The sequence below is a fragment of the Athene cunicularia genome, assembly GCF_003259725.1.
Source record: "Athene cunicularia isolate RWA chromosome 9 unlocalized genomic scaffold, athCun1 chr9_part1, whole genome shotgun sequence".
NCBI classification, from domain to species: domain Eukaryota; kingdom Metazoa; phylum Chordata; class Aves; order Strigiformes; family Strigidae; genus Athene; species Athene cunicularia.
The window spans coordinates 1,931,372-1,949,482 of NW_020799110.1; the positions used below are offsets into that span (position 1 = coordinate 1,931,372).

The 18,111-nt window shown below is 40.0% G+C and overlaps 1 protein-coding gene across 1 annotated transcript; it reads left to right on the forward strand.

Annotated features, from left to right (window-relative positions):
* Positions 1 to 376: 376 nt before the first annotated feature.
* On the forward strand, positions 377 to 17,845 carry PQLC2L (PQ loop repeat containing 2 like). The gene is made up of 9 exons (XM_026854928.1): positions 377 to 1,447; positions 2,100 to 2,222; positions 3,652 to 3,997; positions 5,235 to 5,364; positions 6,494 to 6,584; positions 8,339 to 8,463; positions 9,373 to 9,468; positions 10,469 to 10,654; positions 16,852 to 17,845. The coding sequence occupies exons 3-9, from the start codon at positions 3,813 to 3,815 to the stop codon at positions 16,951 to 16,953; spliced, it is 915 nt and encodes a 304-aa protein (XP_026710729.1). The 5' UTR covers positions 377 to 1,447; positions 2,100 to 2,222; positions 3,652 to 3,812; the 3' UTR covers positions 16,954 to 17,845.
* Positions 17,846 to 18,111: the final 266 nt, after the last annotated feature.

An 18,111-nucleotide genomic window follows, 5' to 3' on the forward strand; every position in this document is an offset into this window, starting at 1 on the left:
TCACCTCTGAAGAGGCGGCGTTCACAGTCGGGGGTGCGTAGAAATATGTTTAGAAAATATCTCGAGACAAAATACAATAACCGGCTTAAAACTGAGAAGTGTTTGAAGAATCCCTGAATTAGTTCTTAGTTTAGCTCCACTTTTTCTTTTTTTTTTTTTCTTTCCCCCCAAGAGGAATTAAATTTTGAATACTGCACAACTGAACAGCCTTTTAGATTTCAAGCTGCTATTAGTTGCTGTTTAGAGAATCTAAAATCTGCCATACACACGTATCTGACATCTTTACGCATTACTAGCCACATCTCGTTGTTTGACAGCCAGGAACATGCAGCAGCCGCATCGCGTGGATGTTCAGGGCAGCTTGGCAGCTGGAGGAGCAGAGGATCTGGGGGGAGTCTCCCAGGTTCCAGGGACAGCTTGCTTTTCCTCCTCTGCACTGTGAAGCTGCTATTAGTGAAGTGGATTTCACCTTTAAATCACTGACTATTTCTGCGTGTACTTTTTTTTACCCCAGAATAAAGTATTAAAATAAGAAAAAGAGTGTCCACACAGGACTCTCAAGCTGCTGATTCGTTCTTAGTAAATATCTTGCACCATAAATGGTTTTATTTCTAGCTAGACAAACACCAAACCTTTTCAGAAAGGTATGATGTCAAGGTTCCAAGTTAACTGTTTTGTGAAAATAATACCTTTACTGTAACTTTTCCAAATGAAACTAGTATTTGGGCAGTAATCTGAGAAAGAATATGAGGTTACAGGCAAGGAATTGTTATAGGAGCATAAATCACCTTTTAATATTATTTTCTTTTCTCATCATTGGCAACGTAAATACTATAGGAACAAAAGAAATGTCATAGCAGTCTCCTTATCCTCTTTACAGGTGGAAAACGTTTAATGCAATAAGAATAAGTGAAAGGGGGGGGTTTTAATGTTGACGAGAAATTTGCAGCTCTGTGCAAGGCTACATATTGGGGGAGGGAACCATCTGTATCGGTCTTGCTCAAACACCATTATTCTTTTGAGCTGAAAGTGTTCTTATGAAATACTTGAGTGTCAAGGTGTGAAAATAGGTGTGTCACGGGTCCAGGTGTGAAAATAGATCAAACGCTGACACTGGTTGCCTTTTGCCTTCCCATCAACAGCAGGAGGAGTTCAGGTTTGGGGGCTCATACGTCCGGCTGATGTGTCCAGTTGTTTTAACTGCTGGTGGAATTCGCTGGGTTTGGTGATCGAGCTCTCACTGGGACAGAGTATTTTGCTGGGGATTTAAGAAAGACAGCAGTTACCATAAGATTAAAAATACGCTCCCAAGGACTGGCAACATGAACGTTTTTCTGCTGCGTAAATGTTAAGTCGTAACAAACCAAGAATATCCACATGCTTTAAATGTGTTAAGTGTGTTGTGTGGCAGGAGGCCAAAGCTCGAGTCTTCAGTCATCTGGGAAGTGTAAGTGGCCTGTCTAATTCCTACCACTCTTTAAACTGTTTGGTTTTCCGTAATGGCTGCAGGGTTTTGGAGCAGGATATAGCGTAAGATCAGGTGGTTGAGTCTGAATTGCCTTGTTTAGACTTGCTGCCACATAGTCCTTGATCTTCTAAGAGAACTTTTGCACACATGAGTCCAACTGCAGTTATGGTATTTAGACATTAAATACCATGTTAAACCTAATTTTTCAGACGTGGTTTTAAAATACCATGTTTCATCTTCCTTTTTTTTTTACATCTGACGTATTTTGCTTATCTTGAAATACTTATTTTGGAATGAAGCTTAATAAAATGTGTAAGGTTTTTGTTACACTGTTTATAAATGATTGAAAGTTCGCGCCTAAAACCTGCCTCTGGAGTAGTATGTGTGCTTTGATGTTTCTCTCCTTTTAGTGGCTGCTAAAACCCTTCTCAGCTGTGGAGTACGAGGGTGGGAAAGTTTACTTGAAATGTTACTCACAACTTTTCTTTTAAACTATAAAAATTATTTTCAAAAATGCCTACGAAGTGTAATAACTTCACCAATATATGCTGAATAAACTGAATATATCTAATAGGCCAAGGTGAGCTCTCAGTGTGAATACGTGTTCTTTTTTTATTGTTTAATTGGTTAGGTCCAGTGATGACAGTTCTCTTGAGAGGCAGCCAGTTTCTGCAGAAAACTTGTTCCAGTGTTTACGCCGCAGATACGTGAAGCCTCCTGAAAAGAAAAAGCAGCTTTCTCGATGACTAGCAAAGTGAGTCCTAACTTTACAGTGACTGATGCTCTATGGAAACAAACTTTCCGAAGCTTTACTAAGATTTTGAAGTAGTTTGATGCATAATGAGGATGGCTCCAAGCTGTTAATTGCAGAAAGGGTACGTCAGCCTTCCTAAGCCGTGTGTGTGTGTGTGTGTGTGTGTGTGTGTGTGTGTGTGTGTGTGTGTACTTCATCAGGCCTCTGGGGACGGGTGTGGTGAGCTATGGCATAACTTCCTTCACTTCGAGAGGGATGCTCTGTACTTCAGTATTACTTCTGTTTCCTGAAATTGCCGTGCATCTGAGATGTTCCAAATGGTCTTAAAATTTTTCCCCACCTTTTTGTTCTCGGTTTTACATCTGGCTTTAAATACTAAACAGGTGAACCTACTAGTACAGTACTTATTTTCTTGTTCGGTTGGCTTATTTTAAACAGTGCATTTGCTCTGGCTTTTTTTTCCTTAATGGCTAGCTGATTTTAAACTCCTCTGTATGAGAAATTACTAAACTTCGGAGGACTTAAAGTATCATCAGAATGAGTAGGATATCAGCTGGCTTTTGTCAGCAGGAAGTTTCAAGGGATAGTAATAGATAATTCTGCATTTTTGTTAACACTTTCTTCAGTTTTGTAGTGGTTAGCCTTCTAAGCAAACATTAAAGTTTCAAAGAGGATGGTTGTTTCAGGAGAAACAAACAATATCCAGAATTATTGTAACTGACTTCAAGAAAATATTTTTAAAGGTCAAACCCAACCCTCCCTTGCTTCAAAATTTAAGCCATGTTGTACTATTGTGTTTCGTTCTGGGGATTCTGGGGGCAGGAGTACCCTGTATTTGCATTCTGCAAGTTTCTTATGCTTTTTGTCTTTCCTCTGGAATATTAAATAACCCAAACTGTTTGACCCAATGTGGAATCTCTAGTTAGTCTGATGGGCTAGCTAGGTTCACGTAGACCATAGAGCTCATCTGGAATCTGAGTCACAAGTGGTTTCTTTTTCGTAACATTATCCTAATGTTAGTTGCATAGAAAGCAGCGTTATATTTCTATTTAGTGAGTTGAGTGTTCAGAATCTGGGCTAGTACCATTAAAGAGAGTGCTGTTACTTTACTGGCATAACGCTGAACGTGAAAATCAGAGATTTGGTCTGAAGTGCAAATAAATTGCTCGATTTACATCAGCCTGTAGCCCATTGCTGGCACCACAGTTTAACTGGCAGTCTCAGTCTAGCACAACCTCAGACTAAAATGCTGTAGTGATGTAAATCTGGAGTGTTGCCTATTTGTCAGGAGCTAATGAATGCTAATGATGGACCACAAAGTGTTTTTCTTTCTTGGAAGTCTTCTCTTCTGTAAGCAGTAAGTGTAAGCAAGCGTTGTACAGTTAATGTCTTATTCACACTGGCTGTATTTATTCCTTTGCATTGGCAGGTTCGTTTATGAGACTGGAAATAACCGTGATATCAAGCATCCGTCTGGATGCAGAGGTCTTTCCACAGCGCCCGCGCAGCGTTGGTAAACGGATTTGCGGATTTGCATGGGGTAAAAATGGAGGCAGAAATAAACTTCTGAATTGAACCTCGGCCCAAGGAATGATGGCTTCTCAGCCGTATACACATGCTTTCAATATCTCCCCAATAGAGAATAGGAGATTGTGCATAAATGGAACACCATGGATTTGGCATCTCCTGGAAGAATGTGTCGAGAACGCGTGGGAGTATTGGAGCGTTGTCATAGGACTGATTTCCATTGTCTGTTTTCTGTTTGCTGCACTACCGTAAGTTTAAAGTCTTAAGCAGTCCTCAGATTCAAACATAAGTAATCTTGCCAGAAGCCTTTTTCAAAAGCTGCCTTTTTTTAAAAAATTTTATCTTGGATATGTTTCTCCATCTGCATAATACAGATACAATATGCCAGAGAAGCATGTTGTTCATGTTTGCAAAAATATTTGGTGGTTGACAAATGAGCTTGATGTACTGTTCTGTTGTACTGAACTGACGCTAATCTCTGCCACTTAGAGCAAATGAGAATAAATCACCTCTTCTCTCTTATCTTCTCCACCCCGAGATGCGTGTGCACGCGCAGGCACACTTGCAGCAGAAGCTGGCTCAGTGTTTATTTAAACCACAGGCTGTGTCACCGGTACTGTCGTGCTGGCTCCTGCCAATTCAATTTGGACTGGGAGAAGGTCAGAAGCGGCACATGAGTTAGCACTTTGGTAGCACGAAATCAGCTGCTGTTTGGTCACTGGCACGGGATTCAGGTTTCAAATATGTCGGTAGGAGATGACGAAGGAGAAGTAGAAATGCTCCCAGCAGGTGAAAATGCCTGAAACAAAATGGGATTGACTCCAAAGTCTGTCTCCATCAGGGGGATATAATTTACTGAACTGGTAAAAGGGCTATGGAAATCAAGCAAAATAAAACCACTTTTAGTAAGCTGTTGAGCTTCAGAAATATTAGTTGAAAGGGGGCTTTACATTAAAACTGTCATGTTAGTGAGCGTGGAATTCATCAAGATTTGTCTAATGGACTCGCGTTTGGGATTGCTTCATAGTCCCCATTGTGAGTCAGAATAATAGTTCTCCCATTTAGAGGCGTAAGTGTAGTTGTCAACTCTTTTAACAGCTTTGTTCATTCTTAGCCCTTCTATGTTAAAGAAGTGTTTTTCTTATTTCAGTATTTTAAGGGCCGCTATTTACAGCAGATGGCTATAAAATGCTTACAGCATAGTTCTGGTGACCAGAAAATGGTATTTCAGTGCAGGCCACAAAAAAGGAGCACGTGCAGGCAGTAATGAGGTTGTGATTTGAGTCTTTTGTTATGTTAGAGGAAGACATGGTGAGCTATAGTGATACTGAGTTCTTCTTCAAAAGGCAAGTGGAGTACTGCTGTGATAGGTCTCTTGCGGCTAGAGTTTTAATCTTTATTCAGATTTTGAAAAATGTGCTTTGGAGCTTATTAAATGTTTTTTGCTTAATGCTATTTTACAATTACTTCTGGAATTTGTGCCAGTCAAATTTACGTCGCTTATCGGAATGGAAGAGTGGATCAAGCGCTGTCTTTGGGCTTTCTGCTGTGTTGGATAGCTGGAGATCTTACCAATTTCGTGGGCTGTTACTTAACAAATCAACTGCCAATTCAGGTAATCTGTCGATATTCCTACTTTTTGATTTATCCTTTGCAAACTGGCTCTTTAAACTCTGGGATACCTTAATATTGCACAGTGAAGTACCTGCTGGGAAGGAAAATAAGTTTTGTATTCTGTTAACTGATCTACCATCTGTCAAATAAGTCATAATTTCCCAAATATTTACATTGATACTGTTATGTGTTATAGGAACCATTTTGTGCTTGTAGTTAACATTCAGAGAGACTTACTGGGTGTTACTCAGTGATGAATGAAGTGGGGAATTTTCATTTAACTTCAGCTTCAAAGTAAGCTTGCAGAGCAAATGGGGCTGGAAGGGAAGTTGTGTTGTTTAGCTTGTAATAGATCAAGCTGGTTTGGGGCAGCTACTCTTTAAACTGCCTCTTGTGTTTTGGGCTTTTCTTTTTTCCGTAAGAAAGCTGTTTGTTAACAGGGAAATACTAGTTGAAAGCTGTTAATGTCTGACTAATTTGAAAATTGATTTTCTTCATTAAAGGGGGCTGTTCTCTGAAAGCAACAATTGTTTTCAGCAGTATGTTAATTGTGCCTGAAACTTTCTTATCTGGGGTTTTCATTTTTGACTCTTAATTAAAAGAGACAGAGGCATGTGTCAGGCACCTGCAGACATTTTCACAAGCTGGAGGTGGACCCAAGGCTGGACAGAGTTGTCTTCTCTTTTACAACTTAAAGAGAGGTGCTAATTGTTCCATCTGCCCCTTATGAAAAGGGAAAGAGAGGATGTTGGGTTTCTCTTACTCAGATAAGAGGCACTGGGTAAGATCAGCAGCTTCTGAGGTGCTGGGAAACTAGGTGGAGCAGACTTAAGCTTCTGGACAGGAAGGATTTCTCAGTCTGCCCAGGTAGGAGTTTGTGCTACGTGTCCTGGGAAACGACCAGCTATTGTGATTGTGTCAGCAAGTCCCTGTTGCGTAAGGTTTACACTGCATTCATCTGCAGTGCTCCAGCTTGTTTTGTACTGGAACGTCTTTTTTTTTTTTTTTTTTCCTGGCAGTATTTTGGTATTTGTCATTCACATTATCATTATGAAGCAAAATTTCCATGCAGTTGTAAGATATTTTGAATTATTTGTATACTGAACAAGTAAATGTGTCTTCTCTTTCAGACTGTCACTGCCATTTTTTATGTTAACATGGATATAGTTATGATTTCACAATTTGTCTACTATAAGCTCAAGAATCAGAAGATGACAAAATGTAAGGTTTTTCAACAATTAAAACGTTCTCCATAACGTAGCACACTCTTTGATATTTTCTACAGCATTTAAATAATTTTCTTCAGAGGGATCAAAAAACAGAGTGCACAGATTCTGGTTGGAATTGCTAGACCTATTGCTTCTAGTTTTCTCAGGTTCTTGTGAAAATCCTACCCTTTCTCTTCTCTTCCCTTCTGCCTTTCTCTTGTCTTACCCACACAGTATCTGTCAGTTTTTCCGTGTAGTACTTTCAGTTTATGTAGACATAAAGAATGCAGTAGTTCTGTGGAATCTGGTTCTGTAGTTTAACTTACTCCATGGTTTTACTATCTCCTTACAGCTATCTGAATACATGTATAAGTTGAAAGCAGGCATTATTCCTTTGTGTGGTTCAGTTAGTTTTCTGCATGTTGATTGAAACCGGACTTTGTTTGCTTATAGCATAAAATATCTTGACATCTTCACGTGTTCTGTTTCAATACATACAGTTAAAAAACATATTCAAGGGGAATGAAATTACTTGAGTTGTGCTTCATAAAATCCTGGCAGTAGTTGGAGTATTCAGCCTACCAATGGACTACTGTTTTGACTGAAATGGAAGACAGAAAGCTCTGTTCACGTTGTATCAAATCAAAAACATTAACTCATCAATCTGAAAAAAAAAAATAAAGTATCAAAGAAAATCCATGGTACAGCAGAGGTAACAAAAAGCTGAAGTAAAACAGATGCCTGCCCAGCAGACTAAATAGGGATAAAGCAGATTCATTCAATATGGAACTGATAATAAACCTGGAGATAGGTCAGCGCTGAAGATATTTCCTTCCTGCTGCCTACTCTTGAAAACAAACACAGGCTTTTGTACATTTTAACTGCCAGTGCCTGTTTCAGCTCAATGGTTTGCATAGCTGGAGAGGGAGGAGTGGTACTGTGATTAAAGCTGCAGGAGAGGGCTTTTCAATACCCACTTCTGGAGCAGTTCCCCTCCACAACTGGGTCAGGTTGGCGTCGCAGAGTGCAGCCTGTGGAACAGCACTTCTAAGTCGGTGTTGTTTAGACTCCAGGTCTTTAGGGCAGGCTTCGTGACGCCCTACAGCAGGTTGTTCCCCTGCTAACAGCGACTGCGGGACTTCACCAGCATCTCGCGTAGCTCCAGAGTTCTGCAGGGTTGTCTGCCACTTTCAGGTTGTCTTGTAGGTGTCTGTGGAGACTTGCTGTATGGAGTCTGTGTCTTTGAATACCTGAGTCTCAGCAAGGCTCGATATCTCGCTGACCGTGGCCATAGAGACTGGTCCAGCACAGCACTTAGATTGCATATTGATCTGAAAGATATTCTCATTAATTTCCATTTCAAATATCCTTGCTTTTGCAGTTTTTAATCAAGAGATCTTGAGAGAAACTCTTACATTCTATTCTACTTAGCAGCTTTCTGTTTATCAGCTGTTAGTTATTTAATTGTAAACTATTAGGAGTTAATATAAGAGATAAGCTGAGTATGAAAATTTTCTCTCAGTAGCAATGCCCATTGCAGGAATTCGCCTCCTGCTCCTGCACTGCTACCCTCAGTTGTTGCACAAAGACACAGCGCAACTATGATGGTGGGCACAGAGCCCAGAAGAAAGAGGTGGGCTTACATCGCTGCCAAGAAAAAGATACCTGGAATTGTACCTTTAAATTTACATATTCATATCGCAAACAAAAGGTAACCTCAAATCAACAGTAGATGTTATTTTTCAGCTAATTTGTGTGTCGTTTTAGGCAGCAAGAGCCTGAAGAGTTTTTGTATAACCTGGATCATGGTGTGCATAGCACTGAGTGTTATTTTACTCTGTCAGCTGTTACTAAGAAACCAAGACCAGAGTACAGTAATGGAAAGAAGTAATGTAAGTTCTTACCTGCTTCCATTCCAAACAAAATCCCACCCAAAAGCACCTTGACAAGATTGTGTACTCTCAGCTTTAAAGAAAGTTGCGTGACGTTTTCAACAATGATTTTAGAAACCATAAATGTGGCACTATGTGGATGTTTTAACTACGGACCATACATCCCAAAATAAAAATAGTTATAAAATTGCTTCTTTTAGCAGCTTGCTTTGTTTTGGGCTTATTCTGTCCCTTGGGTCGCTAGGATGCGCCGCTCTGAAATAACACGTATTCGTGTTGGGTTTCTGCTTGTGTTAAATACTGTAGACATCCACGTAGAGACTACACAGTCACAAGTGAGATCAATAAAAGTGGAAAATTACAATTGTACCTGCTGCCGCTGTCATTTCAGCAGGAAAGTTCACAGGCTATTCTAACAATTTGGCCTTCATACTAATGCCAGTAAAATAATTGTAATCCAGCAACATTGCCCAGCAGGGAAGCAGCTTATTTTCAAAACACAGCTAGAATGAGAAAACTAACAACTCTTAAACTGTGAAAAATGAGTATTCTGCTTTCTCCAGACAGGATGATTCATTTTTTTTTTTTTAGTGGCCCTAGCTACAGTTCTTAGTTTTGGTTTGAATTATTGTGCCCAGGCTTTTTTAGCAGGAGAACCGGATTGATATTAGTGTCGTATCCTAAAGCCCAGCACTAGTTTTGATCTCAGTCGTGGCTATGATGCAGCAGTGTGCATTGTTGTGAGATAAAGATTAAACCCTTTCTAGCCCTCTTTGGTCATTTGAAGAGCAGCACTGAACTGCTTTGAAAAGAGTTCTGTCCAGAAAAATCAGCCAGTGGACTCTCAGCTTAATCCTCTGAAATGCCTGAAAACATTCTTGCCAAAATACATGTACCTTTCTTTTTCAGAATTCTCTTGATATGATTGAAATGTCAGGCTTCATTTGTGGCTATATATCCTGTGTGTTTTACTTGGGAAGTAGATTTCCTCAGCTGTATAAAAATGTAAGTAGCTTTTTGCTAAGTATACTTGTATGCTTTACAAAATAATCTATGCTGCTTTAGATGTTGGATTCTCCCTAACAGTGAGCCCTCTTCAACTTGAAAGCCTATTTTGCTTTTGTGACTGTCTAAAATGATAAAGAAAAAAATACATTGGTGGGGGTTTTTTTTCCTCATTCAGAGAAGGATGGTGAGAATTTTAGGAAAATTATGTTCTTTGATTGATGGACAAGGATTGTTTGGCAGGGGAAGAGAAAGTGAAATATTTACAGTTGGATTTATCAGATATGAACAGAAACACGCTTTGTGTGATTGTTGTCATGGGCAAGGGGTATCTCCCCTTTTCTCTCTCCAAACTGTTCTACCATAAGTGACCAACCATGGGATCGAAAGTTAGAATTGGTGGAAAATTAGTTCAGAATTTTAGCCCCTTTTCATAAAGATGCCATTAGTGACTTTTTTTTTTTCCCCCAGCCTCTTCACTGTCAATATATTAAAAAACCCAAACCAAACCAAACCCCCCCAAAAAAACCCCAAACAGAAGACCAGAAGGTTTCACATTGTCAGTTATATCCAGGCATTTTAATTTATTATGGAAATGATCAGTTCATTCCAAGCCTATTTGTATTCCTCCTCTCCCTTTTTCTTCACAGCTGGAATACCACAATATTTTCGAAAAGGTCTACTGAACAGGCTGATAGAGCAACAGAATTCTTAAGAACTAAGTATGGTTTGGAAGCAGATTATGCTTGCTGCTTTGCACTTATATAAAAATTACATTAACTGGAGCTGCTTCTGAGGACTGTAATAATTTCTGTAGTTTTCAGTGGTACGTGGTGAAAGTACCAAGCTTAGACGATTCAGAGCCCAGGAAGAGATGGACAAGAATGACTGAAAGTCTTTGGATGTGTTATAGTACAACATGTCAAAATTATCTGTAACTGGCTACTGCGATAGATGTTTTAACATTTCTTTCTATTTGTAAAATCTTCTTTGCATTTAGTTCCAGAGAAAATCGACAGAAGGCACCTCTTACCTGCTGTTTGCATTAGCCATGATGGGAAACTGTACATACGGACTGAGCCTTGTTTTGAAGATGCCAACTACCGAATCCTTCCGCGCCCTCTACTTCATACACCATCTGCCATGGCTCATTGGGAGCTTTGGAGTTTTGTTTCTAGACGTTTTTGTATCCTTTTCTTGTTATAACTAGAGTTTCTCGGGATAGGCTTGGTAATAAGTAGGTCAGAAATTAAGTGGATTTTTTTTTTTTAAATGAAAACATTTTTTCAGTGATTCTAACCTGATCATAAAATCTTCTTAACAATCATCTGTATGTTTTTTATAATAATATTTCTTGATAAGAATAACAAGTTTATAGAAAATACCTACATTAGAGCTGCATTGCACAGGTTAATTTATATCTTGTATGGATTAACACAATATGCTTCAGCATGGTCCTGAAGTCACTCTTCATTTCATCCTGTTGGAGAGTTTGAGTTCGTGGGGCTAAGTACCAACATGTTTTCAGACACAAACCTGAAATTCTTACTTCAGGAGAAACCAGAAAACCTCAACTTTATACTCTTTTAAATGAAGATACGAGCTATAGTAACAAGGCAGGTGACTATAAAGCTGTAGGGAACAGTAAGACCAAGTACCACCACATCACTGTTACTAGGCTTTTAAAGCAAAAGTACAATATTAGTATAAAAAGTACAAATATGTAGTATAACATGGACAAAAGTAGAACATGTAGTATACTAAAAGTTGGGCAGGGGGGGTTGCTGTCTGATAAATGTAAAAAAAAAAAAAACCAACAAAAAGCCCTGAACCTATCAGTTCTTAAATGCAAATATAGAATTACAGCTTTGAAACTTTGGTTAAATTGTGTTACTGCAAGATTGCATGAACGTCAGAGACAAACAGTGAGGTTTTGGCAAACTTTGTTTCAGAAAATAGCACTTAACAAAGAAATGCTGCAGCTACCCTTAACTGAGTAATTTGGGGCAAAATCAGATGCACTGAGACACTGAATGGTCCTGAAAACCAGCAGCTCTGCTCGCTGAGTCATGCGAAGGGGAAACCAGCTGCACAGTTGTCTAGGTTAGTATGCCAGTGTCTTTAAAGTCCTCAGCAAACTTCAAACACTATAGTTTTTTATTCTTATGTTCAGGGGACGTACATAAGATGCCCACAGTATATTGGTTATTGCTGTGCTCGTTCTAGACTCAGCATTAGCGTTTTGGGATCAAGACTTTAGAGGCAAAACATTTAGAGGAATATTGTACTTTTTGCTTTAAAAGCCTAGCGGACAGTGATGTGGTGGTACTTGGTCTTACTGTTCCCTACAGCTTTATAGTCACCTGCCTTGTTACTATAGCTCGTATCTTCATTTACAAGAGTATAAAGTTGAGGTTTTCTGGTTTCTGCAGAAGTAAGAATTTCAGCTTTGTGTCTGAAAACATGTTGGTACTTAGCCCCACGGACTCAAACTGTACAACGGGATGAAATGTAGAGTGACTTCAGGACCATGCTGAAGCATATTGTGTTAATCCATTCCACATTAAAAGGAAGTTCTTTACCAGATTTACCTGGAACAGTTCCAGAAGTTATGATTCCCAGGCATCAGTCTTGTCTTTCTGATTAAAGTAACTCCAATCAGACTAGCGATGGGACAGCCGACCCTGGCCTGTGGATGGACTTAAATTATGCTGTCGTTCAGCAGAGCCATCTGTGGGGGTTTGGGTTTGGTTTTTTTTTTTTTTTTGCATCTCCAGCCATGGTGATTTAAATGGGCAGTTTAGTGAAACATTCTGCAGCGTGGGAACACAATACTCCACTAGAGTGGTGAGACTAAACTGTGGTTCGTGGCCCCTTTGGAGATAAATTGTAGTTTTCTCCTTTACGAGACAATGCAGACTGCAGGGATTCGGGGTTGGTAGCCCGTGTGGCTCCTTGGAGCGCTCAGGCCTTTTGTTCCCTGAGCAAAGTAGGGATTCTTTCTTCTACCCCTAGCCCCCCAGCTGGAAACAAACCAGCCAGTATTTATTTACCCCAAAACCCCTAGAACTTGATCTTGATGACCCTTACAGTACGTTGTGTGCATATTTGCAGATGCCTTTCTATGATATACTCTGAAAAGAAACTTGTACTGGCCCCAAACCTCCCCCTCTCGGAGCCCTGCCCCAGGATTGCAGTGCCAGTGTGCACATGACATTCATTTCTGGGTTCTGTCTTGATTGGAGTCTGAATCCAATCTTGCTAATAGTCCTCCAGTTCAAATTATATTGAAAACAGATGCTTCCAAATCAGGGTGAGGAGCTTATAGGAATCTAGTCAAGTATATAGTGTTAGTTGAAAATGTATGAAGTATTTGTAATCAAGAGAAAACAAAAGCAGACCTCCTGCTTTGAGAAGCCCTGAAGGTAAGGAAGTCAATGCTTTTAAAAAGAGAACTTCGTTACTGTCTCTTGCCAAGCAAGAAAATAAAAAAAACCCCCAAACCCTAACAAACTGATATGTCATGTTAGACTAGAAAATGAAGAACAGGATCACCTGGGTTTTGGAAAACAGAGTCACAATTTCTGAGAGGGAGGTGTTTCATAATTGATCGTTTGTGTAACAGACAGTCTCTGCTTTGAGGAGTAGTTGCAGGAATTGCCTCATTCTAGTAGACTTTATTCCTGATAGTGTCCAGAGTTTCATTAGGTGGAAAATAAACTCTCATTTCTCAAGGTCCAAGCCAGGATTAAGAGTTCACTCACTCTGTGTCTGCTGCAGTATTCTTTTGCTTCCATCTGACACGGCTGGCATTGACTATTTTTAGAAACAAATGGAGTCCTGATCATAGCTGGAAGAGCAGCTCCAGCGTTACTTAGTGCAGGATTACACTGGAGTTGTTTCAGCTCGGTTTAGCAGGATAACACCGTCATCCTGTTTCCTTGGTGTCCACAGTTAAAGTTATTCGGTTGCACAATAAGCCGGTTATTTTCGATAAATAATGGAAGCATCCAATTGTTTGTGAAGTATGAATTGTCCTCTTTTCATTTTAAGAGGAGTTTCAGAGCATTACACATCTGAGTTATAAATTGGACACGTTTTTTCTTTTCCAGTACATGTTTCCTTCCAACTGCAGCTTTGCACTGGAAGGTGGTTGGAGTTTCTCAAGCAACCACAAAGCCCAGGGTTGAAATGGGCCTGACAGGGGGCCCGGGCGGTCAGAGACACTTAGTCTGGGTTTGCCTACTGTAGGGTTTCATGGTGGACCTTATTAGAGCTTTTTTTTTTTTTTTAAAATGCATGATTACTTCATGTTTCACTCGTACACAAGGAGGCCCTACTACATATTTTAAAATCAGCTGATGAGCAGTTACGTCCTTGGACCGGGAGTAGCGGCCATCACTAAGTTTCGGAGACTGAATCTAGTACAAGTTTTTCCAGAAAACTTTGTCCTTTTCTGTGAGTCTGCTACCCTCTTTCATCCTGCTTCCTTCCTCCCCTGCTCCCCCCAAAACCAAACAACTCTGCTTTGTGTTTAGTGCAGACAAAGCCCTTTACCAAGATTTTTGCCTTTTTTTTTTTTCCTTATTTTTTATTATTTTTTATCTGACATCACCCTATTGTCAAGAACTGTGTTCAGATCCTCCACATGTACTTCTTTTCATTAAGCAGAGCCCGGTTGTTACTAGGTGGCCAAAGTATATTCAGTAAGAGCCAAGCTGTTGTACACAGACTCTTCTCTTGCACCTTTTGTGATTTGCAGGGCAACCACTTGGAATCCATTATATACTTCTACAAAACATCACGCTTTGTAATTTAATTACACTGTGCAGAGAATGTAAGTCTGACTTGACAATTCAGCCCGGAGAGTTTTCGAGCCAAACATACCACTTCTTTGCGCTCCTGTAAATACCAGCTTTTGTCTCAAAACGGTTTCATTTTTTGTCATTGTGTTGTTTAAATCAAGGAAACGAATTTGATACACTGGCTCAGTGGCTGTCCTGAACTTTTCTCTGAGAAGTCAGTTTGGTTGTCTCCTCCACTTTGGGCTGTCTGCATGCTTAGGTCTTAAAAAGTTTCCCCCAGAAAGTCAGACTTGAGCAGCGAGTTAGTTTCTGTATTAAGTAGTCTTAGCGGTTTAGCGTTTATTTCAAACATATGAGCGGCTGAGTACGTGTGCTACAAAAACTGTTTGATAAGCTCCCCGTAACTTGTGTTTATAATTTATTCCTCTTTAAAAGTTCTGTTGCTGTTGCCAGCTTGGTGGCTGAGAGTCCCAAGCCCACAGTGTGATTTCAGCAGCTTTGATTCCCAGTTCACAGTGTTTTTTTTTTCCACCAGCGCAACTGTTAAGACTCGGGGAGGTGCTCAGCTGCAAGTACAGCAAGGCCTATAAAAAAGAAAAAGGCAGGAAATTTAAGTGGTAGGTATATATGCCATAAAATTAATTTGCTAAGCAATAAGAAGAAAGCGTTCCCTACATAATTCTGCAGAAATGCTTAAAAAGGAGCATTGACCTGCTGTCTCTGAAGGAAATCCTGTCTAGTCTTTAGTTGGTTGGCCTCAGAGGTGGGATGCTGGAAGGCTTTGGGAAGGTGGGATATTTCTTGGGGCTCTGCCTAGGATGTAGAGAATTTCCTCTTCATTCATCCAGGCCTCCCAGAAAGCGCTTTTTTTTTTTTTTTTCCTTCTCCCTCTCCTTACTTTTATAAATAATCACCTACATCAAACTTCTCACAACCATTGTCTACCAGCCAAGTTATTTTAACTGATCTAAAGCGTTTCTGGTAGAATTCTGTATGTCAGATTTCCTCCCAGAGAAATTATTTCATTTTTAAATGGGGTTTTACATCTAACAGTAGCGGTGATTTGTGAAACCTGGACTTCCAAGAGTGTACTTTGGACTTTGTACAAGGCTGGACTCATGGCCACTTGTTTCTACACCATGTGCCTTTAAACCTGCTCTCACGCAGATCCTCGTGTTAGAGGCTCCCTACTTACACCTGCTTCCACCCATCTAATGTCCTTCTTAAAACTTTCTTCCTTGAAGTTAGATAGCAAGTAATGCTGGGTTTAGCATAGTCTGCTGCTGAAATCACTCCCTCTTTTAGTAAAACTTAAAAAAAAGTTCCCAAAGTGAGTAGAAAAACAATAAGAGACCCAAACCCTGCCGTACGGAGAGGATTTGCTCTTTCCTGGCTGGCGGTGGCTTGGCTTTGTGAAGACAGTTGCTGCTTTCCATCGCAAGTCATTTCCATCTCGATGTAGTGTGCCTAGGAAATGTTTATCCTGTGAGGTGCTGTGTGTGTTTCTTAGCATGGAATAGAAAAGAATACTTAAGGGAAGGGCCTAGCTGGATAGGTCTGTACGAGATCTTTATGTCTTAAGATGGTATCTCTATCAGAAAACAAAGCAAGTTCAGTACTCAAGCCTAAAACTCCCCAACTATCTAGCAAAAATTCTGAAGAGTAAAAAAACTTTCAGTTCTAGATGCACGCCCCTGATCTATTTATCTATTTAAAGGCTGACTGTGCTCCAAGTCAATAATTTTGAGAGCTGGAACCACGGAGAAAGAGGACGAGCTTGTTAATTCTTTTTAGCTTGGCAGTATTTCCGATGGTCTACTTTACAACAGAAATAAATAATTACGTCTAATTGCACAATTCTGTGTTGAAAACAGCATTAAAGATCGAGTCACGGCGTTGTCTGCGTGCCAGTGCCTGTAAATAGTGAACCGCCCAAAATTCTGCAGGAAATGAGAATTTTTGGTTTGTGATCGGGCCCTGCTGATCTATTTCTGAAAGTTTTGAGTAACTTCCCCTCCTCCCCAGCATCCCCCCTCAGCCTGGCCCCGCAGTATTTAGAGGCTGGAGTAGCGCAGGGCAATATGTTGGATTCCACACTGTTCCTCATGCTGCTGCTAACGAATTTCCCACTTGGGACCCTTGCAAGCACGAGGATGAGGTAGTAAAGGAGATTTCACGTGTACTTGACCCACATAACTAAAGGGATCTGAAGTTTTGGGGTAGAATTTTTCCGTATGTTCCCTTTTCTAGTGTTGCACGTAAAACATGATTAAACTTTTTGCTGTAAAGTAATACTGAAAATGAGCGTTAAGTCGGATTTGGAAAAGGTTATATGCTAATGTAGAAAATTCCACAGTCGGGATTAAATAAATGGATAATACTTACACTACAGTACATGAATTAGATACAGCAAGTTTTAAGCTTTCCTCTGCGGACTGTGGTATTCAGAGTCAGCGCCAGAACGAAATGGATGGCTGCTTTTATTCTCTACAGTTTATTTTGGTTTTAATTGAAAGCAAGCGCTGCAAGTGCTACCTCTGTATCACGGTTAAGTACTTCCTTACCCCGAAAATACCAGGTGACTGTGCAGTTTGTCCTCTATGGGCAGCCCAGGGGACGGCGGCCGGGGCCGGTAGCGCTGGAAGTGGAGCCCTTGCTGGTGAACGAGGAGCCTGCCTAGTGTCGGGCTGGGTTCTGCTCTGGGTTCCGCTGGATTTTGCTCCTGGATGACTTTGACAAACACTTGAAATCGCAGTTGCTTAGGGACCACATTTAGTACTTACTTTTTATTATTTAATTTGTCATTAATTTGTCGTTGTTTACTTGAGAATGACATGCCAATAATAAAATATTTAATATTTACTGTATTGTTTCAGCATAGATACAATTTCCCCCCCCCTATTTTTTCCCCCTAATTTTAGCTGTTTCTCCCCAAAGTATGATATTGAGTCACAGCAGTAGGCGCTGTAGAATTATTTATTTGCCATCATGCTACAGTGCGTACCGTGGGATGACTATTTATTTTTAGATGAACATGTACATCTAGTTAACCATAGAGTGGCTGGTTTAAAAACAGAGGATGAGATCACCCTGTGCCTTGAGCCCAGCCTGGAGTCACAGGCTGCTCAGTCCAGTTGCATTGAATGGTAAGATTTGGCCTTTTTTATTCATACTCAATTTTGTGTGCATCGGAGGGAAAAACACCTGATAATTAACTTCAGCACAGAGGATCCATTATTGATGCAAAAGCAGAAGCCTGGTGTCAGTTGGTGGGAGCCTCACGTACAGCTCATCACAGAGTTCCGCTCTGCATTTTATTTTTAAGAGTTAAAGCATTTATACATCAATACCTGTGTGTTCCGAGGATTACAATTGCTGTATGTCATCATATACCCCATGGAATGGTTTTGTACAACATGCATTTTCTTTGCAAGCTTCTGTTTTCGATAAGTACCACAGAGAAAAAAAAAAAGAGAGAGAAGCTAAGGAGACAGTACCTTGCAATTGCATTGTTTTTGCAGTGCTGTGTTGTGTTTGAAGAAAACTTAAATAAAGTTACCTCAACGAATAAACTTTTTGTTAATACTTCATTGAGTACAATGAATGACTCTTGAATAAATAAGTTTGTGAGCAGGAGGGCTGATTTTTGTAAAAAGGTCAATATGAGCAGTTTTATACATTTGTGGGGTTATCCTGGGGCTCCTTCCTTTTGATTTCAGGTAGCTGTGAAAAGGACGTGATTTAAGTTTTGGTTTTAAATAATAAAAGCTAAGTCGAAACAGATTAAAACAAATAATCAAATTCTTTAAAAAATGATAAACTAAGGAGTTCAAATGAT